Source organism: Coregonus lavaretus (assembly GCF_964263955.1).
Source record: "Coregonus lavaretus genome assembly, chromosome: 13".
Taxonomy (NCBI): Eukaryota; Metazoa; Chordata; class Actinopteri; order Salmoniformes; family Salmonidae; genus Coregonus; species Coregonus lavaretus.
Window position 1 is genome coordinate 12,571,641 of NC_140000.1, and position 23,931 is coordinate 12,595,571.

The window sequence follows — 23,931 nt, forward strand, 5'->3', positions numbered from 1 at the left end:
AGTTGTTGCCTTCTCACCAAGCTGCTTGCCTATTGTCCTGTAGCCCATCCCAGCCTTGTGCAGGTCTACAATTTTATCCCTGATGTCCTTACACAGCTCTCTGGTCTTGGCCATTGTGGAGAGGTTGGAGTCTGTTTGATTGAGTGTGTGGACAGGTGTCTTTTATACAGGTAACGAGTTCAAACAGGTGCAGTTAATACAGGTAATGAGTGGAGAACAGGAGGGCTTCTTAAAGAAAAACTAACAGGTCTGTGAGAGACGGAATTCTTACTGGTTGGTAGTTGATCAAATACTTATGTCATGCAATAAAATGCAAATTAATTACTTAAAAATCATACAATGTGATTTTCTGGATTTTTGTTTTAGATTCCGTCTCTCACAGTTGAAGTGTACCTATGATAAAAAATTACAGACCTCTACATGCTTTGTAAGTAGGAAAACCTGCAAAATCGGCAGTGTATCAAATACTTGTTCTCCCCACTGTATACCCAAAACTCAGTCAAAAAATAAAAAACGTCATAAAATTCACTGTGCTCCTTTAAGACCTATCACCTTTTACCTGTTGAAAAATAACAACCCTTTTATAAACACCATACTATGTGTGTTGTGTTTTATATGAAAAATCCAATTTGAAAAACAACAAACAAAAATAGCCAGGCCTTACTTAATTTGGTAGCTCCCTTTTTTACGACCTAAAAATAAGACTACTTAATTTTACTAACTGTTCCACCCTAGCCCTGAGCAATATTCCAATGAGATAAGGAAATCCCCTTGCTCCTGGAATAGAAATGATACATGTCGTTAACATTCATTTACAATCAGTATTCCAAAGATAGTAAGTACACACAAAACATGATACATATATCCACAGTCCTATCTCATCAATAATCGTTTGTATCAATCTAACTCCTCATAACTACTCCATAAAAAGATTAACTAAAATGTCTAAAAATATGAAAACCACTCAATGTTCTCTGAGCTTACAATGATTATTTAAAATTGATTACCCTTCAGACTTCATCCTCTGTAATTCTCACAATGATTATTCAACCCCTAAATCTGCTCCTTTTGATCCCATATCAAATTATCCTAGTATCGTTACTAGATCAATCAACATTGGAAATATCTGTTTCCCCTGATATTAATTTAATCATTGCAACCTGTTGCATTGATGTTTTAAAATATAAACCTATTGTTTAATAACTTCATACTTTACAAAAATGTTTACATAATCCATCATCCTAAAAGTAAAAACTATATCCCATTGTTCAACGTACCATAAACAGATTATTGTTTTTAGAAATAATGAACTGTCTGCATAACTCAATGTTGTTTAAACAAACTATATAATGTAATAATAATTACCAATGATCAAATAACGTTCCACATTCACCTATCTAGACATTCTTCATATCATCCCAATGCTTCCTACATATCATCTTTAAACAATTCAATTCAACATGTCTCATCACCCAATGAACTTACTTACTTTGTAAACCCTCTACAATATCTATTATTCTCTATCGCTACCTTTCCATATAACATTACCTCAACAAAATATACATTATTATGAAGTTATAGTCAAAACAAATAAAACATATATTCACCGATATGCCACTTTAATTACTATGTTTTACTATTCGCTATGAGTTGTTAAGACAATCAATTCACCTCGTGATCTAGGTCAATATCATCAATAGAATAGTTTTGCTTTCTGTCCCTCCCTGAGTTTGAACCAGGGACCCTCTACACATATCGACAACATTTACCATCGAAACACCATACAAAATCTGCGTTCCTTTCAAAGCAAGACCCCATGTAGCTAATTTGATATAGCATTGCGTTTGCAACGCCAGGGCTGTGTTCGATTCCCCCGGGGGCCAGTATGAAAAAAATATGCATGCACTCACTAACTGCAATTCGCTCCGGACAAGAGCGTCCACCAAATGACATAAATGTAAAGTTAAACAACCACTTCCATGTTGCATAGCAAGTGATGTCACTAGTACGCACCACTAACTAGCTAGCCCTTTCACACCAAACATTCAACCCTTATGACTCTCTTCTCCACAGCAACCATTGATCCTTTTACACCTAACATAACATTCCCTATAGCGCTCCCACGTTACAGCGAGCCCCAATGATTAACACCCGCAAACAAAAAAACATGGACCTTCTTCCATTTTTACTAGCAGACCTAATAAAACACACTTTCAAACAGCGTTCTACATTTACCTCCATCATAGGGTTTAAAAACGAACATAACAACATTAACCATCCTAAATTGCTTTAGTAACGTCATGTTCGGTTCAGTTTATCTATTACAATATAAGACATTCACTTCTTCATGCGTCTTAAACTATATCCTATTTCTCTTGTAATCAACTAAAATCTTAGCCACTTCTCATCTGAAACCAACACTCCTCCATTATCATAATATAGAAGAGAGCCTACGTAGAAAGGATAGTTACCTACAAGTAATATCAAACACTTGCTGTAGTTTACCATCATATATTGAATTCTTATCCATATAATCACTATCCAATTTATTTATAAACATTACACCACCATTCTCAATCACTTATCTAGCAAACCCATTAGTCAACGCCCAAAATAATTACTACCACTCAATCGTCTCGCTATTCTTGTGAAATAAGTGAGTCTTTCTATTTAAACCACGCACCACGCTACAAATCTTCCATTCAACATCGCCAAACCAAATACTTTGTAGTATCCATTCAAGCACACATACCATCATGTGAATTATACTCCAAAACCCAGATTTTAGTCAGTACCATGGAACCGATGCCTTTCGAAAAGACAATAAGTCCCACAAGTAGCCCAACTACAATGATTTGTAGTCTTAACCTCTGGTACATAATAACGACACAATTACAAGAAAATAGCCTTAAAAAATCGTTTCTTTGCAAATCTCTCACGTGCTCAAAATGAATAAATTATCAGTCAACGAGTCAAATCCACATTTATTGATTTGGAAATAGATCTGGTGATTTTAATAAAACGGATTACCCCCAAGCCATAAGACTCCTGAACAGCTAATCATGGCTACCCGGACTATTTGCACTGCCCCCCCACCCCATCCTTTTTACACTGCCGCTACTCTGTTAATTATTTATGCATAGTCACTTTAACTCTACCCACATGTACATATTACCTCAACTACCTCAACTAGCCGGTGCCCCCGCACATTGACTCTGCAACGGTACCCCCCTGTATATATAGCCTCCCTACTGTTACTTTATTTTACTTCTGCTCTTTTTTTTCTCAACACTTTTTTTGTTGTTTTATTTTTACTTTTTTTGTTAAAAATAAATGCACTGTTGGTTAAGGGCTGTAAGTAAGCATTTCACTGTAATGTCTGCACCTGTTGTATTCGGCGCATGTGACCAATAAAATTTGATTTGATTATGTTTCCCTTGCGACATAATGTAATTCCTTTATTACATCATATTCGCTCCATAATGAGTTTTATTTTGATGGAAACCCTAAATTGGCTTTGTACAATATTATAACTTACGTCTTTAACTACTTTACTCACGGTCAGTTTATTCCTTAAATCTTATCTCAATCACATTATCCAACTATGGTACAAACTTAGAAAACCCATATTAATTACTTTTCCACCCACGACGTACGTCTACGTTTGGGTGAGCAAGCCAATATATAATTATTCCAATTATTATTTTATGAAACCTCTAATAATCACCTACCATATGTAAAATGGATCATATTTTCACATTTGTCACATAATTTTACATTTTAGTCATTTAGCAGACGCTCTTATCCAGAGCGACTTACAGTTAGTGAATACATATTTTTTTATACTGGCCCCCCGTGGGAATCGAACCCACAACCCTGGCGTTGCAAACGCCATGCTCTATCAACTGAGCTACATCCCTGCCGGCCATTCCCTCCCCTACCCTGGACGATGCTGGGCCAATTGTGCGCCGCCCATGAGTCTCCCGGTCGCGGCCGGCTGCGACAGAGCCTGGATTCGAACCAGGATCTAGTGGCACAGTTAGCACTGCGATGCAGTGCCTTAGACCACTGCGCCACTCAGGAGTAAACTCCATATAGACCGTTAGAAACTTCTAGGTACTCGCATCAAAGAATACTTAAGTTAGTTTAACAATCCTCATTCATTCTCCCAGTGGAACCAGAAAAACACAGCCTGTAAATTCCAAGGACACTGCCATGCCTGTCCCAGAAAACAGACTTTCCACTACTCTCTAAAACAACATCAAGCTCTATTTACCCCTCCTTGATATTCTATGATATATCGTAACTTATTATATGACCTTATCATACGCATTTACATACTTATTATGCACACAAAATAATTTCTACACTCTTTTCATAAAGTAGCCTATGTCGTTCCATTGCATAATGCCTTATCTGACTTTTCTTATTATTAATCCCATTTCCAGGCCATCGTGCGTTCATGAAATCACATGCTTTATATACCATTTTCATATAATCTAAATCCCATTTTGTGATGCTTACGGCGATATTGTCAATGATATCTTTTCGCGCTACTTGTAATTTATCCCTTTTAAAACTACCATCAAGAGGATAGTCATTATCTGTCCATGCTGATAAATCACTAAGATATGGTTCCACGTTGTTTTGTATTATTATTTCATGCAATGTTAGTAAATTCAAACACTTGCATCAAATATCCACCCTGATAATGTATTAAAATGTAGTTTGCCTTGAAATGTCATTTTGGTGCTATGATTCAAAGGTTATATGTCATTGGCTCCCTCTCCTAGCCATTTTGAGGAATTCATTTGTCTAATTCTCTTTTTATTTAATTATGTTTTACCACATCAAAAAGGTCCGTAACCTATTTCTCTCTTTACCTATTTACTCCTATGATGATACAACACATCAGAGCTTAATCTAATTTACTCCTATGATGATACAACACATCAGAGCTTAATCTAATTTACTCCTATGATGATACAACACATCAGAGCTTAATCTAATTTACTCCTATGATGATACAACACATCAGAGCTTATTCTAATTTACTCCTATGATGGTCCAACACATCAGAGCTTCATAACCTAATTTACTCCCATGATGATACAACACATCAGAGTCTCTCTTTACCAATTTATGCTAATTACTTAACACACCTTGTTTTGAATCATGTCATTATGCAATTTAATATTCCTCCTTACATCCCTTTACATAATTCAACACCACTCATCGTCCCCCTTTTAAAATATTGAATTTTAAAGTTTGTTACAGTTCAGCTTTACCACACATAAGCAGATTTTAACATAATAATATAATGAAAGTCTGTTTACCTGTTAGTTGAGCTGTAGACTGCATCCTGTTCGTGAAGACGGCAATCTGTTATGATGAGTTTCTCGGGTATCAAAGAATCAAGGATGCAAGGATATACTTAGACACTTTGTAGACAGTTAATGCAAATGTTTAATGATCGGTACCGGGTTAGAGACAGCAATGGACAGAGCTTTGCCGTTTGCTGTTTCCAACTATCGAACAAAGATTTACTCTCCCTTATATACCCTTGGTTATCTTCCTTTCACATACATCTGGAAACCATCATGGCACTCCCTTTCTCTGTTGTTATTATTACCCTTTGCCCCAGGTCATTACATCCTGTCCATCAATCATACTACCCTAAACATCACTAATCTACTTTGACATAAGGAATGTAGACTTTCTGTCTCCTAACCACGTATCTAGTAACTCTAACCTGTTCCCCACGATACTATGACATGACATCATTACACTATAAAAACATCATATCAAGGTGTAATGAATACGACTTTCTGACAATTAGAAACCTATATCTGAATGTAGCTAGACTCTTACCCATATACACTAAACAAAAATATAAACGCAACATGTAAAGTGTTGGTCTCATGTTTTATGAGCTGAAAGAAAAGTTTCCATACGCACAAAAGGCTTATTTCTCAAAACCGTTGTGCACAAATTTGTTTGCATCCCTTTTTAGATATGCCACACCTGTCAGGTGGATGGATTATCAATACGTTTATTAAACAGCATGATCATTACACAGGTGCACCTTGTGCTGGGGACAAGAAAAGGCCTCTCTAAAATGTGCAGTTTTGTCACAACACAATGCCACAGATGTTTTGAGGGAGCATGGAATTGGCATGCTGACTGCAGGAATGTCCACCAGAGCTTTTGCCAGAGAATTGAATGTTCAGTTCTCTACCATTTCTCTACCATAAGCCGCCTCCAACATAGTTTTAGAGAATTTGGCAGTACGTCCAACCGGCCTCACAACCGAAGACCACGTGCAAGGCGTTGTGTGGGCGAGCGGTTTGCTGATGTCAAATGTTGTGAACAGAGTGCCCCCATGTGGCAGAGGGGTTATGGTAGGGGCAGGCATAAGCTACGGACAACGAACGCAACTGCAAGTTATCAATGGAAATTTGAAGGCATTGAGATACCGTGGCGAGATCCTGAGGCCCATTGTCGTGCCATTCATCCACCGCCATCACCTCATGTTTCAGCATGATAATGCACGGTCCCATGTTGCAAGGATCTGTACGCAATTCCTGGAAGCTGAACATTTCCCAGTTCTTCCATTGCCTGCATACTCACCAGACATGTCACCCATTGAGCATGTTTGGATGCTCTGGTTCAATGTGTACGACAGCGCGTTCCAGTTCCCACCAATATCCAGCAACTTCGCACAACCATTGACGAGGAGTGGGACAATATTCTACAGGCCACAATGAACAGCCTGATCAACTCTATGCGAAGGAGATGTCACTCTGCATGAGACAAATCCTGGTCACACCAGATTCTGACTTGTTTTCTGATCCATGCCCCTACCTTTAAAAAAATAAAAGGTATCTGTGACCAACAGATACTTATCTGTATTCCCAGTCATGTGAAATACAGAGGTTAGGGCCTAACTAATGTATTTTAGTTGACGGATTTCCTTATATGAACTGTAACTCGGGACTTTGTTCAGGATACATGGATGAACGCTTCACGGCAGACTGGAACCCCAGTTTAACTAAGACGTCCTGTGTCGGTTCCGTTTTGTTTGTAGCTACAGCTTGTTTGGCCCGTTGTGTCAAGTCATTCCGGTTCTCACTGACCATGTGCAGAAAGTAGTCATCACAATTTTTTCCCACTGTTCTTTGCAGCAATGTTGTTGAGAGCAGTAGCAACACTTTTGCAGTTCTCCATGGCTAACGTCATGTCTTTCAAAAAAGCCACGTTAGCAAGGATTATCTACACATACTGAGCAGCTCATGTTATCAACAGAAGCATTGTATATGGCAGACCAATCCGAACTCAACTCTCGGCATGTCCAGCCCACCCATTATCTCAGCCAATCATGGCTAGCGGGAAGGTTCCTGTCTTTTTCCATGGCAAAACCAACTAGGTTCGTAATAAAAAATGTGTATTCGTATTTACAGATTACATACAAGTTTGATTAAGGCACATGAAAGTTCATATGTTCCAGATGGCATTTCTGCCAAGATGATTCATGGAAATGCCTCTCCTGTGAAGTAGTGATGTGCGACATACGCCTAGCTTCCTGAAACAGGTCACATTTTCAATCATTTTCTCTTTCCGAAACTGCCACAGTCATTTACAAAATACAGCATAAATTACTGCAAAGATTAAAACATGCTGCCAATACAGTAATAGACCGGAAGCTTATGTAAAATATTTAACAGTATGGTTATAGGCTACAGTATTGTTGTGCGATAGGAGCACGGCATCATAGCCTATTTAATCTCAGAGCCTATACCAAGTTAGGACTTGGCGCTAAAGACAAGTCTATAGAAATGGAAGCAAGCTACAGCTGTTCAGTCCTTAACACCCATCTACAATCGTGGAAAGAACCTAACTGGGATCCAAAGAGTCACATTACATTTCAACCATTCTGACAATAGTGAAAATGGCATAAGTCTACTTTTACACCAGGGCCCTCATTTATAATTGTTGTGTAAATTTCACACTAAATATCTGCTTGCGCCATTTCTGAAAGTATGTCTAAAAAATTGAGATTTATACATTTGGCGTACGCCATACATACGCATGTTTTCTGTACATATCAGACCTGTCATAAAACTGTGCGCATGTGAACAAGCATTATAACGCTGTCAGGAAAATGCCCTCCAGTCACCTTTTTATGGTGACAATAACACCCTTTATCCCCAATGATGGAATCGGGGAGGGGACTGTGGATCTGTCGTTGTCTGTTGGTCACACGCAATATCTCAGACAGCACTGGGACGATTTTGAAGTAACTTGGGTGAATTATGCATCTTGCAATAGAGATCCGCCATTTACAAAATTACACTGATTGGCCCAAGGCAGGAGCTGTAGTAATTAACTGAAATGTGTTAGTCATATGTTATATCAATTGGCCCAAGGGTGTGCGCTGCATCATTCGTGGGGGACGACATGTTTGCTGTATAATTTGGAACTATTCGAGTTAGGCCACAGCAGTAAAGAGGGAAAAAAAGCAATGGTCAATTTGATCACATTTCTGTAGCGGTGTGGGCAGAATGTTTTATTCTCTACAGTGACTTTTTCAAAGTAAACATGCATGATGCCTATAGCGAGTGCCAAACACTTGATTGATTGTATATTCTAAACAATTTAAAAGTAAAATGCTACAGCCCACGCTTCTATGCAAAATAAAATAATCAATAGATAGAAACATAATCTCCTGCCTTATGCACACATACATAATTCACTTTAGCATTATACATTAATGCAGATCTAAATTCTCGGCCCTTAGTCAAGTGAATTACCAGCACTTGTCAGTTGGCTTTGCTATGCTTGACAGATATTTTTTAGATTCACCGAAGCAAAGCAGAAGCTTACATTCTGTCTTGCTGCTTCCTTAACTGACACAGATAATAGTTTGAAGGAGAGAGAAGATTATTAGGCTAATCCTGGATTCATTTGGTGAATGTCTTTGCATGTTATTGATGAAAAATGGTTGGCTAATGCATTAGGCATGACGCATTATCATTCACACATGATGCAGAGGAGGAGCGGTGGTAAGGCTAGTGAGAAGATGATATCTATCTAATATATTATTGAGTTTGAGAGCCTATAATGCTGATTTTAGTCTGGTTCAAATTGCAACATCTGCTGCTTATTCAGTATCAGCAGTTATACAGGGATGTAGCTCAGTTGGTAGAGCATGGCGTTTGCAACGCCAGGGTTGTGGGTTCGATTCCCACGGGGGGCCAGTATGAAAAAAATAATGTATGCACTCACTAATTGTAAGTCGCTCTGGATAAGAGCGTCTGCTAAATGACTAAAATGTAAATGTTATAATCTTGTTCTGCGGGCAGTTATGCTCCTACTAATTAAGCAATGTCAGGTTATTTTAGACTATTAAGATCATTCTACTGCCAATGTTTTCTATGGAGATTGCATAGCTGTGTGCTCGATTTTATACACCTGTCAGCAAAGGGTGTGGCTAAATTGCCGAATCCACTAATTTGAAGGGGTGTCCACATACTTTTGTATATATGGTGTTTCTTGCATAGAACGCACAACAACAAGCTGACTGTAAATAGATACATTATTATACTATGGGGTTTTCTGGTTTTTCTATTCATTACTCGTTTTGTTTGCAGAGGAGTAGTAAATTAGGACTGTTTTAGCATATTATCTTCAAAGTGCACCTCGGTAGAAATATTTTTTCATGTTCCATATGTCTTTGGCATTGCGGCAATAATGTTGCAGTGGCGCCACCGCTAAATGACTGCAGCGGAAACACTGAGCTGCACACCACCAGCGGTGAAGAAAAACGTGTGTGTGGTCCACGAGTACATGTTCGGTCATTCTGCGTTTTTAGTGTGTTTCAAGTGAGTGTTCTTGTCTCCGAGAAGGTTGACCTGAAGGAATTTGTCTTCCGCTTGTCCTTTTGCCACATTCACTCCAGCAGTATTCTTCTCCGCCTGTGACTGTCCATATCACTTTCTCCCTCTCCCTGTGTCATTCCTCCTTGTTTTGTTAAAGCCTCGTAAATCTCTCCCTCTCTATTCTTCCTTTCAGTGTGGCAGAGTGCAGGTCATGGGATATGTTTCATATATGCCCATTAGGCTATATTCCCAACCACTTGAACTAATAGGAAATTACATGCATAGAACTTCTAAAATAAAACAAGGCCTTACTCTGTCAAATGTATTTTGCTTTCTAATTCACATACCAAGTTTTAATAGAATTTCGTGGTTCTTTTAGGTTCCGTTTAGGTTTCTGATTTACTTAATCACAAAACTTAATGAACTTGTCATGTAATGTTTAAGTATCTAGTTGTACTAAGCTCTTGCTAAGCCAATGTCTGTTTCAGTGTTGCTATACTTGTGTGTCATGTCCAGCCACTGGTGCTGGTGGCCCCTGAGCCCAGCATTGCAGAAACAAACCCTTTTGGACACATTGCTACTGGACAGAGTTGGTGGCAGTGAACACACACACACACACACCCTCCCTCCTCTGTTTGTAGACGCTTGGTTGGTGACACAGAGAGAGGGAGAAAATGACAGATGGCATACAAAGAGCTAGGGGAAGGAAAGGAGTTTGGTCCCGAAGGGAGTGCTGCATTCTGGGATGCTTGGCAGCGGAGGAGGCTGAGAATTTGGGGAATTGGAGAGGGTGGTTGGGTAATGTAGGGCAAAGGTTAGGGTGGATAGGGTGTACTCAATATAGCAGTCAACTGATGAATAGCAGGTAATTTACACAGGATTTACTTAATGCTTTGGAGGAGGATAAGTAATTGGCAATGAATAAGCCTGATAATTAATTTTTCTTCAATGCTGTGAAGTTTTGTGCGATCTCCCTCCAGCAAGTGATAGACATCACATGCCTAGTGTGTCATTCCATTGCTTTCTGAGGAGAGAAGCGAATGGAGAAGGATGTAGTGATGGATAGAGGATGGGGCGATTCACTGGTGTGTGTGACAAGTTGCTGCCTGGATGTCAGGAGGTGGAGATTCATCCACATTACATTTCCTCACAACAAAGTGATGGCCCCTCTAACTGACTGTTGTACAGTACCATACATGTCTGTTGCTGGCCCACAATCATTTCTCTAGCAGAGAGGCGTTGTACCTGTAATGCCTTCCTTATCTTTTCATCATATACATGCATTATTGGATCCTAGATGAAGCATTGTTGGATCCTAGAATCAGTGGCCTTGACTGTATGAGAGAACATGAATCACCCTCCCTTGTGTGTTATCTCTCTCTCTTTATTTCCCTTGTGTTGTCATGCTCTCACTCTGACCATCTCCCTGTCTCTCTGCATGCTCTCCCACCTCCCCTCTCTTTCCCCATCTCTCTCCATCTCGGTCATTCTATACAGTAAGTACCTGTGTCACCCGGGCTGCTCTGCCCTGTGCCTCTGCTGTGGAGTCTGTGCTCTCAGGTGGCTCACTAAAACTCAATATAGCAGGCAGGCAGAGTACAGGCTGAGTACTCCACAAGGAGTCCACCAGGAAGTTAGGTGTTTATTGCTTGGATGCCAGTTCAGTTCACTATTAATGCATGGATACTCTGTTTGATGAACTCCTCTTGTTTGTCAGTCGTGTTCCTCCCTTTGGGACCACAAGAGAGGAAGGAGAGGAAGGAGCAAGACTGTTTTCCAACACTTGCTCTCTGCTCCAGTTACATGCCTCCAGTTACATGACTGTCTTAGTGGAATGAAGCTTGGATTTAGTTTATTGAATTCCCAGCTTGTGCAACATTTCACTCAATCAGCTTTTATACTTAAGCAATAATACATGAGGCCATGTGTTATGACATTTATCATGGCTGTGACATGGTCTCTTTCTGACTGCCATGTAAAGCAAAACTACCCCAAAATGGTTGCTAGCCAACTACACAGCCAACACAATCACTTCAGACTGAAGCTGGAAAGGTGTCAAACTAGCTGCGTTTTGTTTCATTTGACCTGTTTTTCTATTGACATTTCTTTGTATATATCAAAACAAATGATACTGATTCCTGATTTCGACTGGCAGAGAAAAGCTTTGTCTCTTCCCGACACGTTCATTATTATGGTAGATAGTGGAGATAGAAATTTCAATATTGCAACAATGTTGCAAATGTCAGAATGTCTAAGCGTTTTACAGTGGAGATTAAGTTTTATAAGTTGCTCGGCAGATGAGATGGTGGATCTGTAAAAGGAGTAGTGCGTTGCTAGGTAATGACGCAAACAATGGCAGTGTTTTGAATGTGGCCATGTGTATGTTGTCTAGTATATCTAACTTCAAATCACCTGTTATATAAGGCTGGTTATAGTGGGATTAGTCATTTGAATTAAGTATAGCCTATAGAGATCATTTTTTTGGAATTATACAGGATTAGTCTTTGTATGGTGATGCATGCTGATTGTTTCACTCTGACCTCTCTCCCCTATCTTCTCTCTCTTTCCAGTGATGGACACCAAGGCGGTGTTTGCTGCCCTGTACAGTGTGTGTGAGGAGAATGCTATGTTCTTCTCGGAGGGTGCTCAGGGGGGAGCGGCACAGCGGCTGGTGGACACTATGACCCTGATCCAGGAGCACGCCCGCAGCCTGGAACCTGTCATCTATGGGTTCGCTGCAATCTACCACCACTTTGACTTTGACCCACATATACCAGCCAACGGATACCGCTCTCTAGTCAAGGTAGGGTGGCACGGTTTGTGTGTGTAACTACTCCCTAGTTAAGAGGGTTTGAAGGAGTGTGTATGTGTCATATGTGAGCATTCTTAGTGCATATGTGTGTGTGCCTGATGGTCTCTCAACATTGGAAAAACTCAACACAAGCATTGTATGCCTCAGTTTTTATTTTTTATTCAAGTTTCTTTTTGCTACCAATTGATTGTGTCATGGTAGCCAATTTGTCTGGAATAGAACCTCTTCTACTCTACCTCTTCAGGCTCACTCTTTTATTGATGAGAAATCATGACCTCTCTGCCAGCTGCTTACCTCTATTAAATAGTCACTGAATTTCTGTCTCTCTCTCTCACACACACTCATTTTCTGTACCTGTCGCTTTTTGTTCTCAGACATTCACTGTCTTTTCCTCTCGCACATACTCTTTTTTTATATATGTTATTTCCACCTCTCACACACAAGCACTTTATCTCCTCCCCCCTATTTCTCTCACTCACTTCTCCTTTTCCTCCCACCCCTCTCCTAGGTGGTGCGCTGCTGCATTCTCCACATCATCCACAAGGGGCGCTACATCTCCACCAACCGACGCAGCATCTTCTTTCGGACGGCCCACAACGCAGGGGAGATGGAGGCCTACTGCTCGGCCCTATGCCAGCTGAGAGCCCTGCTCTACCTGGCCCAGCGACTGCTGCACGACAACAGCCACGGAAACCTCTTCTTCCACGAGGAGAGCGGCCTCAGCCAGAGCTTTGTCCGGGAGTACTCCTCCATGCACAAGGGCTGCTTCTATGGACGCTGCCTCGGATTCCAGGTGGGGGGAGGAGAGGAGACTGGGAGGGAGGGATACTTTTGGGATGACCTTGAGGCCCTTTTAGTTAGTCTCAGGGAAAAATATTTTGTGATTTGTGACATGTCACTCTCCTCTGACAGTTCACTCCAGCCATCCGGCCCTGTCTGCAGACCATAGCCATCGGCCTGGTGGCCTTCGGAGAGAACTACAGACGCCACCAGTCAGGCATTGGTCAGTGGCTCCAGCAAACCTCCCTATTGATGAAAACAAAAGCTACTCAATCATTAATTCATTCTCATTTACATCCTAAACCATTCTACTGACATGGCAACGTGAAGGGAGTGTGAGGGTGAATATCAATACTAGATACAATACATAATTAAAGGGACACTTAACTATATTACCCATGAACACACACCCACACACAGAGTTTTTAAATACTTTCTTTTAATCCCCAAATCACATTACAGTTGAGAAGGATTCCAACATTTCATAGGTCATTGATATATGGACACTTGTGGATACAGAAAGCACCTTCTCCATAGAGCATACTCACACACACTCAAACACATACACAAGTAAGCGTTTCACTGTTAGTCTACACCTGTTGTTTACGAAGCATGTGACTGCACACACACACACGGGATGACCTAACGCTGTCTTGTGCTGTATGCTGCATTCCAGTGGAGGAAGGAGGTATTGCACCGTATGGTGAGTGTTTGTCCCCCTAACCACTGCCATAGTCTCGGTCTGGGACATAGAGCCAGGCTTTGACATAGTTGTGCTATCCCCGTGGTCACCTATTAACCAAGTCTTAGTGATTAATTAGATTAGGGGAATCAGCTGTTTTAGTGCTGTGGCGGAACAAATAGCCATACAATCTATACACTCTTGTAGCTACAGATATTGAAAGAGTTCTGTTTAACAGTAGCATGTACTGCCTCCACTCATGGCCATCTCTTACTGCCGCCCCCTCCCTGTGTTTCTGTCTCAGTGAGTTGATGTTCTGATGTGGTGATTTGATGTGTTAGCGTCCAGTCACTCACTCCCTCTCCTCCTCCACTCTCTCCCTCTTCTTCCCTGTCCCTTTTCTGTCATTCATCTTTATCCATACCTGTATATTTCTCCCTCTCTCTGCCATTTCCACTACCTTGTCCCCCTCTCTTTTTACCCGCAACTCTCTTTCTCGCCCTCTCCTTCTCTCTCCTTCTTGCCTCCCTCCTACAACCATCCCTCCACTATCTCCTTTCCCCCCACCCCTCTTTCACCAGGTGTAGCAGCCAGCTCCTTCTTTACCTCAGGGAAGTACGCCATCGACCCGGAGCTAAGGGGGGCGGAGTTTGAACGCATCACTCAGAACCTGGACGTCCACTTCTGGAAGGCCTTCTGGAACATCACAGAGACAGAAGTTCTATCTGTGAGTCACTGACCACTCTCTGGCCCGACCCTCGGACAGGTTGCTGGTAGAATACTGTCCCCTTGCGCTGGAATGTACAGCTCAGTGGTAGATTACTCTTCCCTTGTATGTGTTTGTCTCAGCGTTTGTCCTGTTGGCTATCTTGACTCTCTTTCATGCCTCTCATAGTTATGTAGTTGCAGAGCTTGTAATACTGTCACTGTGTGGATATATTCAGATTTTACTGGATGCTTTCCTGCCATGAGGAGATGCTCTCAGCATTGTCTCTTGTAAAGTTTATTGACCTACAAATGTCCGGAAGATCAAAACAAAATAATGAAATTATATGGTGAATTGCGAATGTTTATATCCGATTTGCCCTCTCCCTTCCCTCTTTCTTTCTTGTCCCTCCTCCTCCTAAAGGAAAAAGACTGAAACATTGCAGTGTGTCTGTGACAAATGACAGTCATCATCTTCTTCCTCCCCTCATTGCTTTCCACTCTCCCCCTCAGAGTCTAGCCAGTATGACGTCCACCCAGGTGAAGGTGAACCGTGCCCTCTCAGTGCCCCCTGTGCCCTTTGACCTCCCGCTGGTGGCTGATCCCCACCTCACTGTCACCATAGAGGCCCCGTCGGCCCACACCGGCCCTGGCCCCGTGCAGATGAGGCTGATCTCCTACGAGCTGAGGGAGGGACAGGTAACTAAAGCCTTGTTCATATTGGCAGTTTGAAGTGACTCAAATCCAATTTTTTGGAATATTCTATCTGTTTATTTTCCTGCAGTCTGAACAGCCAAAAAGCATATGGGATTGGATATTTCAAGCCACATTTTAAACCACCTTTGTATGTGATCAAAAAGTAAGAAGGGCCAAGGCACTCTTCATATAATAAATTTAAATGCATTTATTTGTATGACATGTTTAATGGAAACAAAGATTAAAAACTCAGACGCGTATTGGCTGCATGGCCTCCTTCAGGGAGTACAAAGAGGATAATACTATGACCTCTTTTGAACAGCTTTTTCCAATCAACCCTGATTTGAAGAGGGAGTGGTTACAGAATCCATTGGAGCCACCTGCAAGTCTCTTGGATTCACCTGGTCAAACACTTTCGACACCTTGCTATTGTTTTGTCACTTCCATTTTGAGCGCGTCACTTGTTTCCGTGCTAAGCTGTTTGTTGCTGCTTGGCTACCTGCCAAACTTCACGGTTTTTACTTTTTTTTTTAAACCGTTTAATCTATCTTCATTTAACACATTTTACCAACGTCTTAGTTATTTTTATATTTTTTACTCGCTATACTTTTTTCATTCAACTTTTTCACCCCGGATGCTTTATCTGGACATTGTTAGAAATTGCGTAATTCAAATCTGGTATTGGAATAAGAGAAAACATAATCAAGAGATATTCAATCCAAGCTAAATTTATTATATGCAAAATGTATGTATGATGGTTCGTATACGGGCTCACTGAAATACCACGCAGGGCAGACAGAGAACTAATCCATTGTTACAGGTTCTTCTTCAAATACTCTGACAGAGATATTTCCCACTCCCTGCTGGCCAATCAGAGTAGAGACTGAGCGTGGTTTAGACTTACTCAGCCAATCCGTTGGCGCACCGGCTGGTCCCAGTCCCTTGGCGCTCCACTTGTTGCACACTGTTGCCAGGCATAAGTTTTTATCATAACAACCTGTGGAGTTAGCACCCAAAAGACACCATTCCACTGTACTGTGAGTACCTAGTTCAAGGACGGTTCACAGACAACGGTTCACAGACAACAAAGAGGCAGTGTTCGTATCTGTAAGAAATACAAGTCTTATCTGTCCTACCCCCTAACGTTCCTCACATGAATCACAGCTGGTTATGTGAAACAATTTATATCAGTATAGTACAAACCTTCTATGCTTATCATTAATGCATTCCTTCTAAGCTATTCAGCACATACAGATCCAGTTATGAGAAAATAGAGCCCCACAACATGTTTCTACAGGACCTCCACCAGCCGAAGCTAAGTAGTAACATTACACTATGCTATCTAATTGCAGTGGCTGTACTCATAATATACAGGAGAACTATCGCCTTATGTTGAGGATAGCCGTGCTGCAAGCACAGCTTCAGACGCAATCGTAAGGCAATGGCAATGTACGTGTAGGAAAGGATGAAACAGCGTCTGTGCCACCAGTAAGTAAGTACAGATAGTAGTATAAATCCCATCGCACAGTCCCCGCAGCCGGACAATTTTCTCAAGGCTTCTGGAAAGAAATACTGTCGGCATGCTCAACCGGTGTCGCTCATTCAGCCGACAAGGTTTCAACCGGTTCTCCCCATTAAGCAACGAGTCGGAGTCAGTGGCCAAGCCTTCTCAGGTCTCTCCTCCACCCGTAATGGGGTCTGAGCCACCGAAGCCTCCCACCATTAGCTCGGACTAATTGAAAACCCTAGTCATTGGCGACTCCATTACCGGCAATATAAGACTTAAAAAGAATCATCCAGCGATCATACACTGTTTACCAGGGGGCAGGGCTACCGACGTAAAAGCTCATCTGAAGATGGTGCAGCTAAGGCAAAAACTGGCGAGTGTAGAGAGTATAGGGATATTGTTATCCACGTCGGTACCAACGATGTTAGGATGAAACAGTCAGAGGTCACCAAGAACAACATAGCTTCAGCGTGTAAATTAGCTAGAAAGATGTGTCGGCATCGAGTAATTATCTCTGGCCCCCTCCCAGTTAGGGCTAGTGATTAGCTCTACAGCAGTCTCACAACTCAATCGCTGGTTGAAAACTGTTTTCTGCCCCTCCCAAAATATAGAATTTGTAGATAATTGGCCCTCTTTCTGGGACTCCCCACAAACAGTACCAAGCCTGGCCTGCTGAGGAGTGATGGACTCCATCCTAGCTGGAGGGGTGCTCTCATCTTATCTACCAACATAGACAGGGCTCTAGTTCCACAATGAGAGAGGGTGCAGGCCAGGCAGCAGGCTACTGCCAGCTTAGTGGAGTCTACCACTAGCACAGTCAGTGTAGTCAGCTCAGCTATCCCCATTGAGACCGTGTCTGTGCCTCGATCTAGGTTGAGAAAAACTAAACATGGCGGTGTTTGCCTTAGCAATCTCACTGGAATAAAGACCTCCATTCCTGTCATTATTGAAAGAGATTGTGATATCTCACATCTCAAAATAGGACTACTTAATGTTAGATCCCTCACTTCCAAGGCAGTTATGGTCAATTAACTAATCACTGATCATAATATTGATGTGATTGGCCTGACTGAAACATGGCTTAAGAATCAAATCAAATTGTATTTGTAACATACACGTGTTTAGCAGATGTTATTGCTGGTGTAGCGAAATGCTTGTGCTTCTAGCTCCGACAGTACAGTAATATCTAACAAGTAATATCTAACAATTTCACAACATATACCCAATACACACAAATCTAGTAAGGAATGGAATTTAAGAATATGTACAGTGGGGAGAACAAGTATTTGATACACTGCCAATTTTGCAGGTTTTCCTACTTACAAAGCATGTAGAGATCTGTAATGTTTAGCATAGATACACTTCAACTGTGAGAGACTGAATCTAAAACAAAATTCCAGAAAATCACATTGTATGATTTTTAAGTAATTAATTTGCATTTTATTGCATGACATAAGTATTTGATCACCTACCAACAAGTAAGAATTCCGGCTCTCACAGACCTGTTAGTTTTTCTTTAAGAAGCCCTCCTGTTCTCCACTCATTACCTGTATTAACTGCACCTGTTTGAACTCGTTACCTGTATAAAAGACACCTGTCCACACACTCAATCAAACAGACTCCAACCTCTCCACAATGGCCAAGACCAGAGAGCTGTGTAAGGACATCAGGGATAAAATTGTAGACCTGCACAAGGCTGGGATGGGCTACAGGACAATAGGCAAGCAGCTTGGTGAGAAGGCAACAACTGTTGGCGCAATTATTAGAAAATGGAAGAAGTTCAAGATGACGGTCAATCACCCTTGGTCTGGGGCTCCATGCAAAATCTCACCTCGTGGGGCATCAATGATCATGAGGAAGGTGAGGGATCAGCCCAGAACTACACGGCAGGACCTGGTCAATGACCTGAAGAGAGCTGGGACCACAGTCTCAAAGAAAAACATTAGTAACACACTACGCCGTCATGGATTAAAATCCTGCAGCGCACGCAAGGTCCCCCTGCTCAAGCCAGCGCATGTCCAGGCCCGTCTGAAGTTTGCCAATGACCATCTGGATGATCCAGAGGAGGAATGGGAGAAGGTCATGTGGTCTGATGAGACAAAAATAGAGCTTTTTGGTCTAAACTCCACACGCCGTGTTTGGAGGAAGAAGAAGGATGAGTACAACCCCAAGAACACCATCCCAACCGTGAAGCATGGTGGAAACATCATTCTTTGGGGATGCTTTTCTGCAAAGGGGACAGGACGACTGCACCGTATTGAGGGGAGGATGGATGGGGCCATGTATCGCGAGATCTTGGCCAACAACCTCCTTCCCTCAGTAAGAGCATTGAAGATGGGTCGTGGCTGGGTCTTCCAGCATGACAACGACCCGAAACACACAGCCAGGGCAACTAAGGAGTGGCTCCGTAAGAAGCATCTCAAGGTCCTGGAGCGGCCTAGCCAGTCTCCAGACCTGAACCCAATAGAACATCTTTGGAGGGAGCTGAAAGTCCGTATTGCCCAGCGACAGCCCTGAAACCTGAAGGATCTGGAGAAGGTATGGAGGAGTGGGCCAAAATCCCTGTTGCAGTGTGTACAAACCTGGTCAAGACCTACAGGAAACGTATGATCTCTGTAATTGCAAACAAAGGTTTCTGTACCAAATATTAAGTTCTGCTTTTCTGATGAATCAAATACTTATGTCATGCAATAAAATGCAAATTAATTACTTAAAAATCATACAATGTGATTTTCTGGATTTTTGTTTTAGATTCCGTCTCTCACAGTTGAAGTGTACCTATGATAAAAATTACAGACCTCTACATGCTTTGTAAGTAGGAAAACCTGCAAAATCGGCAGTGTATCAAATACTTGTTCTCCCCACTGTACATATATGGACAAGCAATGACAGAGCGGCATGGACTAAGCTACAGTAGAATATTATAGAATAGAATACAGTATATGCATATGAGATGAGTAGTGCAAGATATGTAAACATTATTAAAGTCATTAGTGTTCCATTTCTTAAAGTGGACAGTGATTTCAATAGGCAGCAGCAGCCTCTAATGTGCTAGTGATGGCTATTTAACAGTCTGATGGCCTTGAGATAGAAGCAGTTTTTCATTCTCTCGGTCCCAGCTTTGATGCACCTGTACTGACCTCGCCTTCTAGATGATAGCGGGATGAACAGGCAGTGGCTTGGGTGGTTGATGTCCTTGATGATCCTTTTGGCCTTCCTGTGACATCGGGTGCTGTATGTGTCTTGGAGGGCGGGTAGGTTGCCCCCGGTAATGCGTTCGGCAGACCGCACCACCCTCTGGAGAGCCCTGCGGTTGCGGGCGGTGCAGTTGCCGTTCCAGGCGGTGATACAGCCCGACAGGATGCTCTCAGTTGTGCATCTGTAAAAGTTTGTGAGGGTTTTAGGTGCCAAGCCAAATTTCTTCAGCCTCCTGAGGTTGAATAGGCTCTGTTGCGCCTTCTTCACCACACTGTCTGCGTGGGTGGACCATTTTCAGTTTGTCAGTGACGTGTACGCCAAGGAAGTTGAAGCTTTCCACCTTCTCCGCTGCGGTCCCGTTGATGTAGATAGGGGGGTGCGCCCTCTGCTGTTTCCTGAAGACCACGATCATCTCCTTTGTTTTGTTGACGTTGAGTGAGAGGTTATTTTCCTGGCACCACACTCCCAGAGCCCTCACCTCCTCCCTGTAGGTGGTCTCGTCATTGTTGGTAATCAAGCCTACTACTGTTGTGTCGTCTGCAAACTTGATGATTGAGTTGGAGGCGTGCTTGGCCACACAGTCATGGGTGAACAGGGAGTACAGGAGGGGGCTGAGCACGCACCCTTGTGGGTCCACAGTGTTGAGGATCAGCAAAGTGGAGATGTTGTTTCCTACCTTCACCACCTGGGGGCGAACCGTCAGGAAGTCCAGGACCCAGTTGCACAGGGCGGGGTTCAGACCCAGGGCCTCAAGCTTAATGATGAGCTTGAAGGGTACTATGGTGTTGAATGCTGAGCTATAGTCAATGAACAGCATTCTTACATAGGTTTTCTTCTTGTCCAGATGGGATAGGGCAGTGTGATGGCGATTGCATCGTCTGTGGATCTATTGGGGCGGTAAGCAAATTGAAGTGGGTCTAGGGTGACAGGTAAGGTAGAGGTGATATGATCCTTGACTAGTCTCTCAAAGCACTTCATGATGACAGAGGTGAGTGCTACGGGGTGATAGTCATTTAGTTCAGTTACCTTTGCTTTCTTGGGTACAGGAACAATGGTGGCCATCTTGAAGCATGTGGGAACAGCAGACTGGGAAAGGGAGAGATCAAATATGTCCGTAAACACACCAGCCAGCTGGTCTGCGCATGCTCTGAGGCCGACATCCTTGCGGGGGTTAACATGTTTAAATGTCTTATTCATGTCGGCCATGGAGAAGGAGAGGCCACAGTCCTTGGTAGTGGGCCTCGTCAGTGGCACTGTGTTTTCCTCAAAGGGGGTGAAGAAGGTGTGTAGCTTGTCTGGAAGCGAGACGTCTGTGTCGGCGACGTGGCTGGTTTTCTTTTTGTGGTCTATTGTCTGTAGACCCTGCCACATACGTCTCGTGTCTGAGCCGTTGAATTGCGACTCCACTTTGTCTCTATACTGATGTTTTGCCAGTTTAATTGCCTTGGAGTGAGTAGCTACACTGTTTGTATTCTGCCATATTCCCAGTCACCTTGCCATAGTTAAATGCGGTGGTTCACGCTTTCAGTTTTGCGCGAATGCTGCCATCTATCCACGGTTTCTGGTTAGGGTGGGTTTTAATAGTCGCAGTGGGCACAACATCACCTATACATTTTTACATTACATTTTCGTCATTTAGCAGACATTCTTATCCAGAGCGACTTACAAATTGATGCATTCACCTTATGATAGCCAGTGGGACAACCACTTTACAATAGTTTTTGTAGTTTTTTTGGGGGGTGGGGTAAGGGGGGATAGAAGGATTACTTTATCCTATCCCAGGTATTCCTTAAAGAGGTGGGGTTTCAAGTGTCTCCGGAAGGTGGTGAGTGACTCCGCTGTCCTGGCGTCGTGAGGGAGCTTGTTCCACCATTGGGGTGCCAGAGCAGCGAACAGTTTTGACTGGGCTGAGCGGGAACTGTGCTTCCGCAGAGGTAGGGGAGCCAGCAGGCCAGAGGTGGATGAACGTAGTGCCCTCGTTTGGGTGTAGGGACTGATCAGAGCCTGAAGGTACGGAGGTGCCGTTCCCCTCACAGCTCCGTAGGCAAGCACCATGGTCTTGTAGCAGATGCGAGCTTCAACTGGAAGCCAGTGGAGTGTGCGGAGGAGCGGGGTGATGTGAGAGAACTTGGGAAGGTCGAACACCAGACGGGCTGCGGCGTTCTGGATGAGTTGTAGGGGTTTAATGGCACAGGCAGGGAGCCCAGCCAACAGCGAGTTGCAGTAATTCAGACGGGAGATGACAAGTGCCTAGATTAGGACCTGTGCCGCTTCCTGTGTAAGGCAGGGTCGTACTCTGCGAATGTTGTAGAGCGTGAACCTACAGGATCGGGTCACCACCTTGATGTTAGCGGAGAACGACAGGGTGTTGTCCAGGGTCACGCCAAGGCTCTTTGCACTCTGGGAGGAGGACACAACGGAGTTGTCAACCGTGATGGCGCGATCATGGAACGGGCAGTCCTTCCCCGGGAGGAAGAGCAGCTCCGTCTTGCCGAGGTTCAGCTTGAGGTGGTGATCCATCATCCACACTGATATGTCTGCCAGACATGCAGAGATGCGATTCTCCACCTGGTTATCAGAAGGGGGAAAGGAGAAGATTGTGTGTTGTCTGCGTAGCAATGATAGGAAAGGCCATGTGAGGATATGACAGAGCCAAGTGACTTGGTGTATAGCGAGAATAGGAGAGGGCCTATACACTTCCTTATAAACACAGTCACCGTTTCAGTGTATTTGTCTAAATTATTTTTGCAAGCTACCCGGAACATATCCCAGTCTGCGTGATCAAAACAATCTTCAAGCGTGGATTCCGATTGGTCAGACCAGCATTGAATAGTCCTTAGCACGGGTACTTCCTGTTTTGAGTTTCTGCTTATAGGAAGGGAGGAACAAAATGGAGTTGTGGTCAGATTTGCCGAAAGGTGGGCGGGGGAGGTCCTTATAACCATCCCGGAAGTTCGAATAGCAATGGTCGAGGATTTTAGCAGCGTGAATACAACAGTCGATATGTTGATAGAACTTCGGCAGCCTAGTCCTCAAATTTGCTTTGTTAAAAACTGATGGCGGCAGGTAGCTTAGTGGTTAAGAGCGTTGTGCCAGTAACTGAAAGGTCGCTGGTTCTAATCCCCGAGCCGACTAGGTGAAAAATCTGTCGATGTGCCCTTGAGCAAGGCACGCTCCTGTAAGTCGCTCTGGATAAGAGCGTCTGCTAAATGACAAAAAATTTAATGAATTTACTGTGTTAAATGAGGCCTCTCCTCCTGGTTACACTAGTGACCATATCCCCCGCGCATCCTGCAAAGTAGTGTTGCTAAACAGTTACGATAGCAAATGTCAATTTACCCCCCCCCCCCCCCCAGAAATGACTGCGTCTATTCATCTTTTGAGCTTCTGGTCATGAAGTCTATGCAGCCTACTCAATCACTTTTTATAGATACAGTTTACAGGCCTCCTGGGCCGTATACAGAGTTCCTCACTGAGTTCCCTGAATTCCTATCGGACCTTGTAGTCATGGCAGATAATATTCTAATTTTTGGTGACTTTAATATTCACATGGAAAAGTCCACAGACCCACTTCAAAAGGCTTTCGGCGCCATCATCGACTCAGTGGGTTTTCTCCAACATGTCTCCTACTCATTGCCACAGTCATACCCTGGATCTAGTTTTGTCCCGTGGA

The 23,931-nt window shown here is 42.9% G+C and overlaps 2 protein-coding genes across 3 annotated transcripts in view; one reads left to right on the plus strand and one right to left on the minus strand.

The window, feature by feature from the left end:
• LOC311139364 (sperm acrosome membrane-associated protein 6-like) overlaps window positions 1-23,931 on the minus strand; it is a gene marked incomplete at its 5' end in the record, with an annotated part of 1,014,348 nt that overhangs the window by 436,165 nt on the left and 554,252 nt on the right. The window lies entirely within an intron of this gene.
• The window catches only part of LOC311140412 (hormone-sensitive lipase-like), a 52,917-nt gene that overhangs the window by 17,730 nt on the left and 11,256 nt on the right, over window positions 1-23,931 (plus strand). For both annotated transcript variants that reach the window (XM_084175453.1, XM_084175452.1), the window contains 5 exons: window positions 12,449-12,681; window positions 13,199-13,483; window positions 13,603-13,693; window positions 14,734-14,879; window positions 15,371-15,556. In XM_084175453.1, coding sequence (XP_084031579.1) covers window positions 12,449-12,681; window positions 13,199-13,483; window positions 13,603-13,693; window positions 14,734-14,879; window positions 15,371-15,556 — 941 coding nt within the window. The remainder of the gene's footprint in view (window positions 1-12,448; window positions 12,682-13,198; window positions 13,484-13,602; window positions 13,694-14,733; window positions 14,880-15,370; window positions 15,557-23,931) is intronic.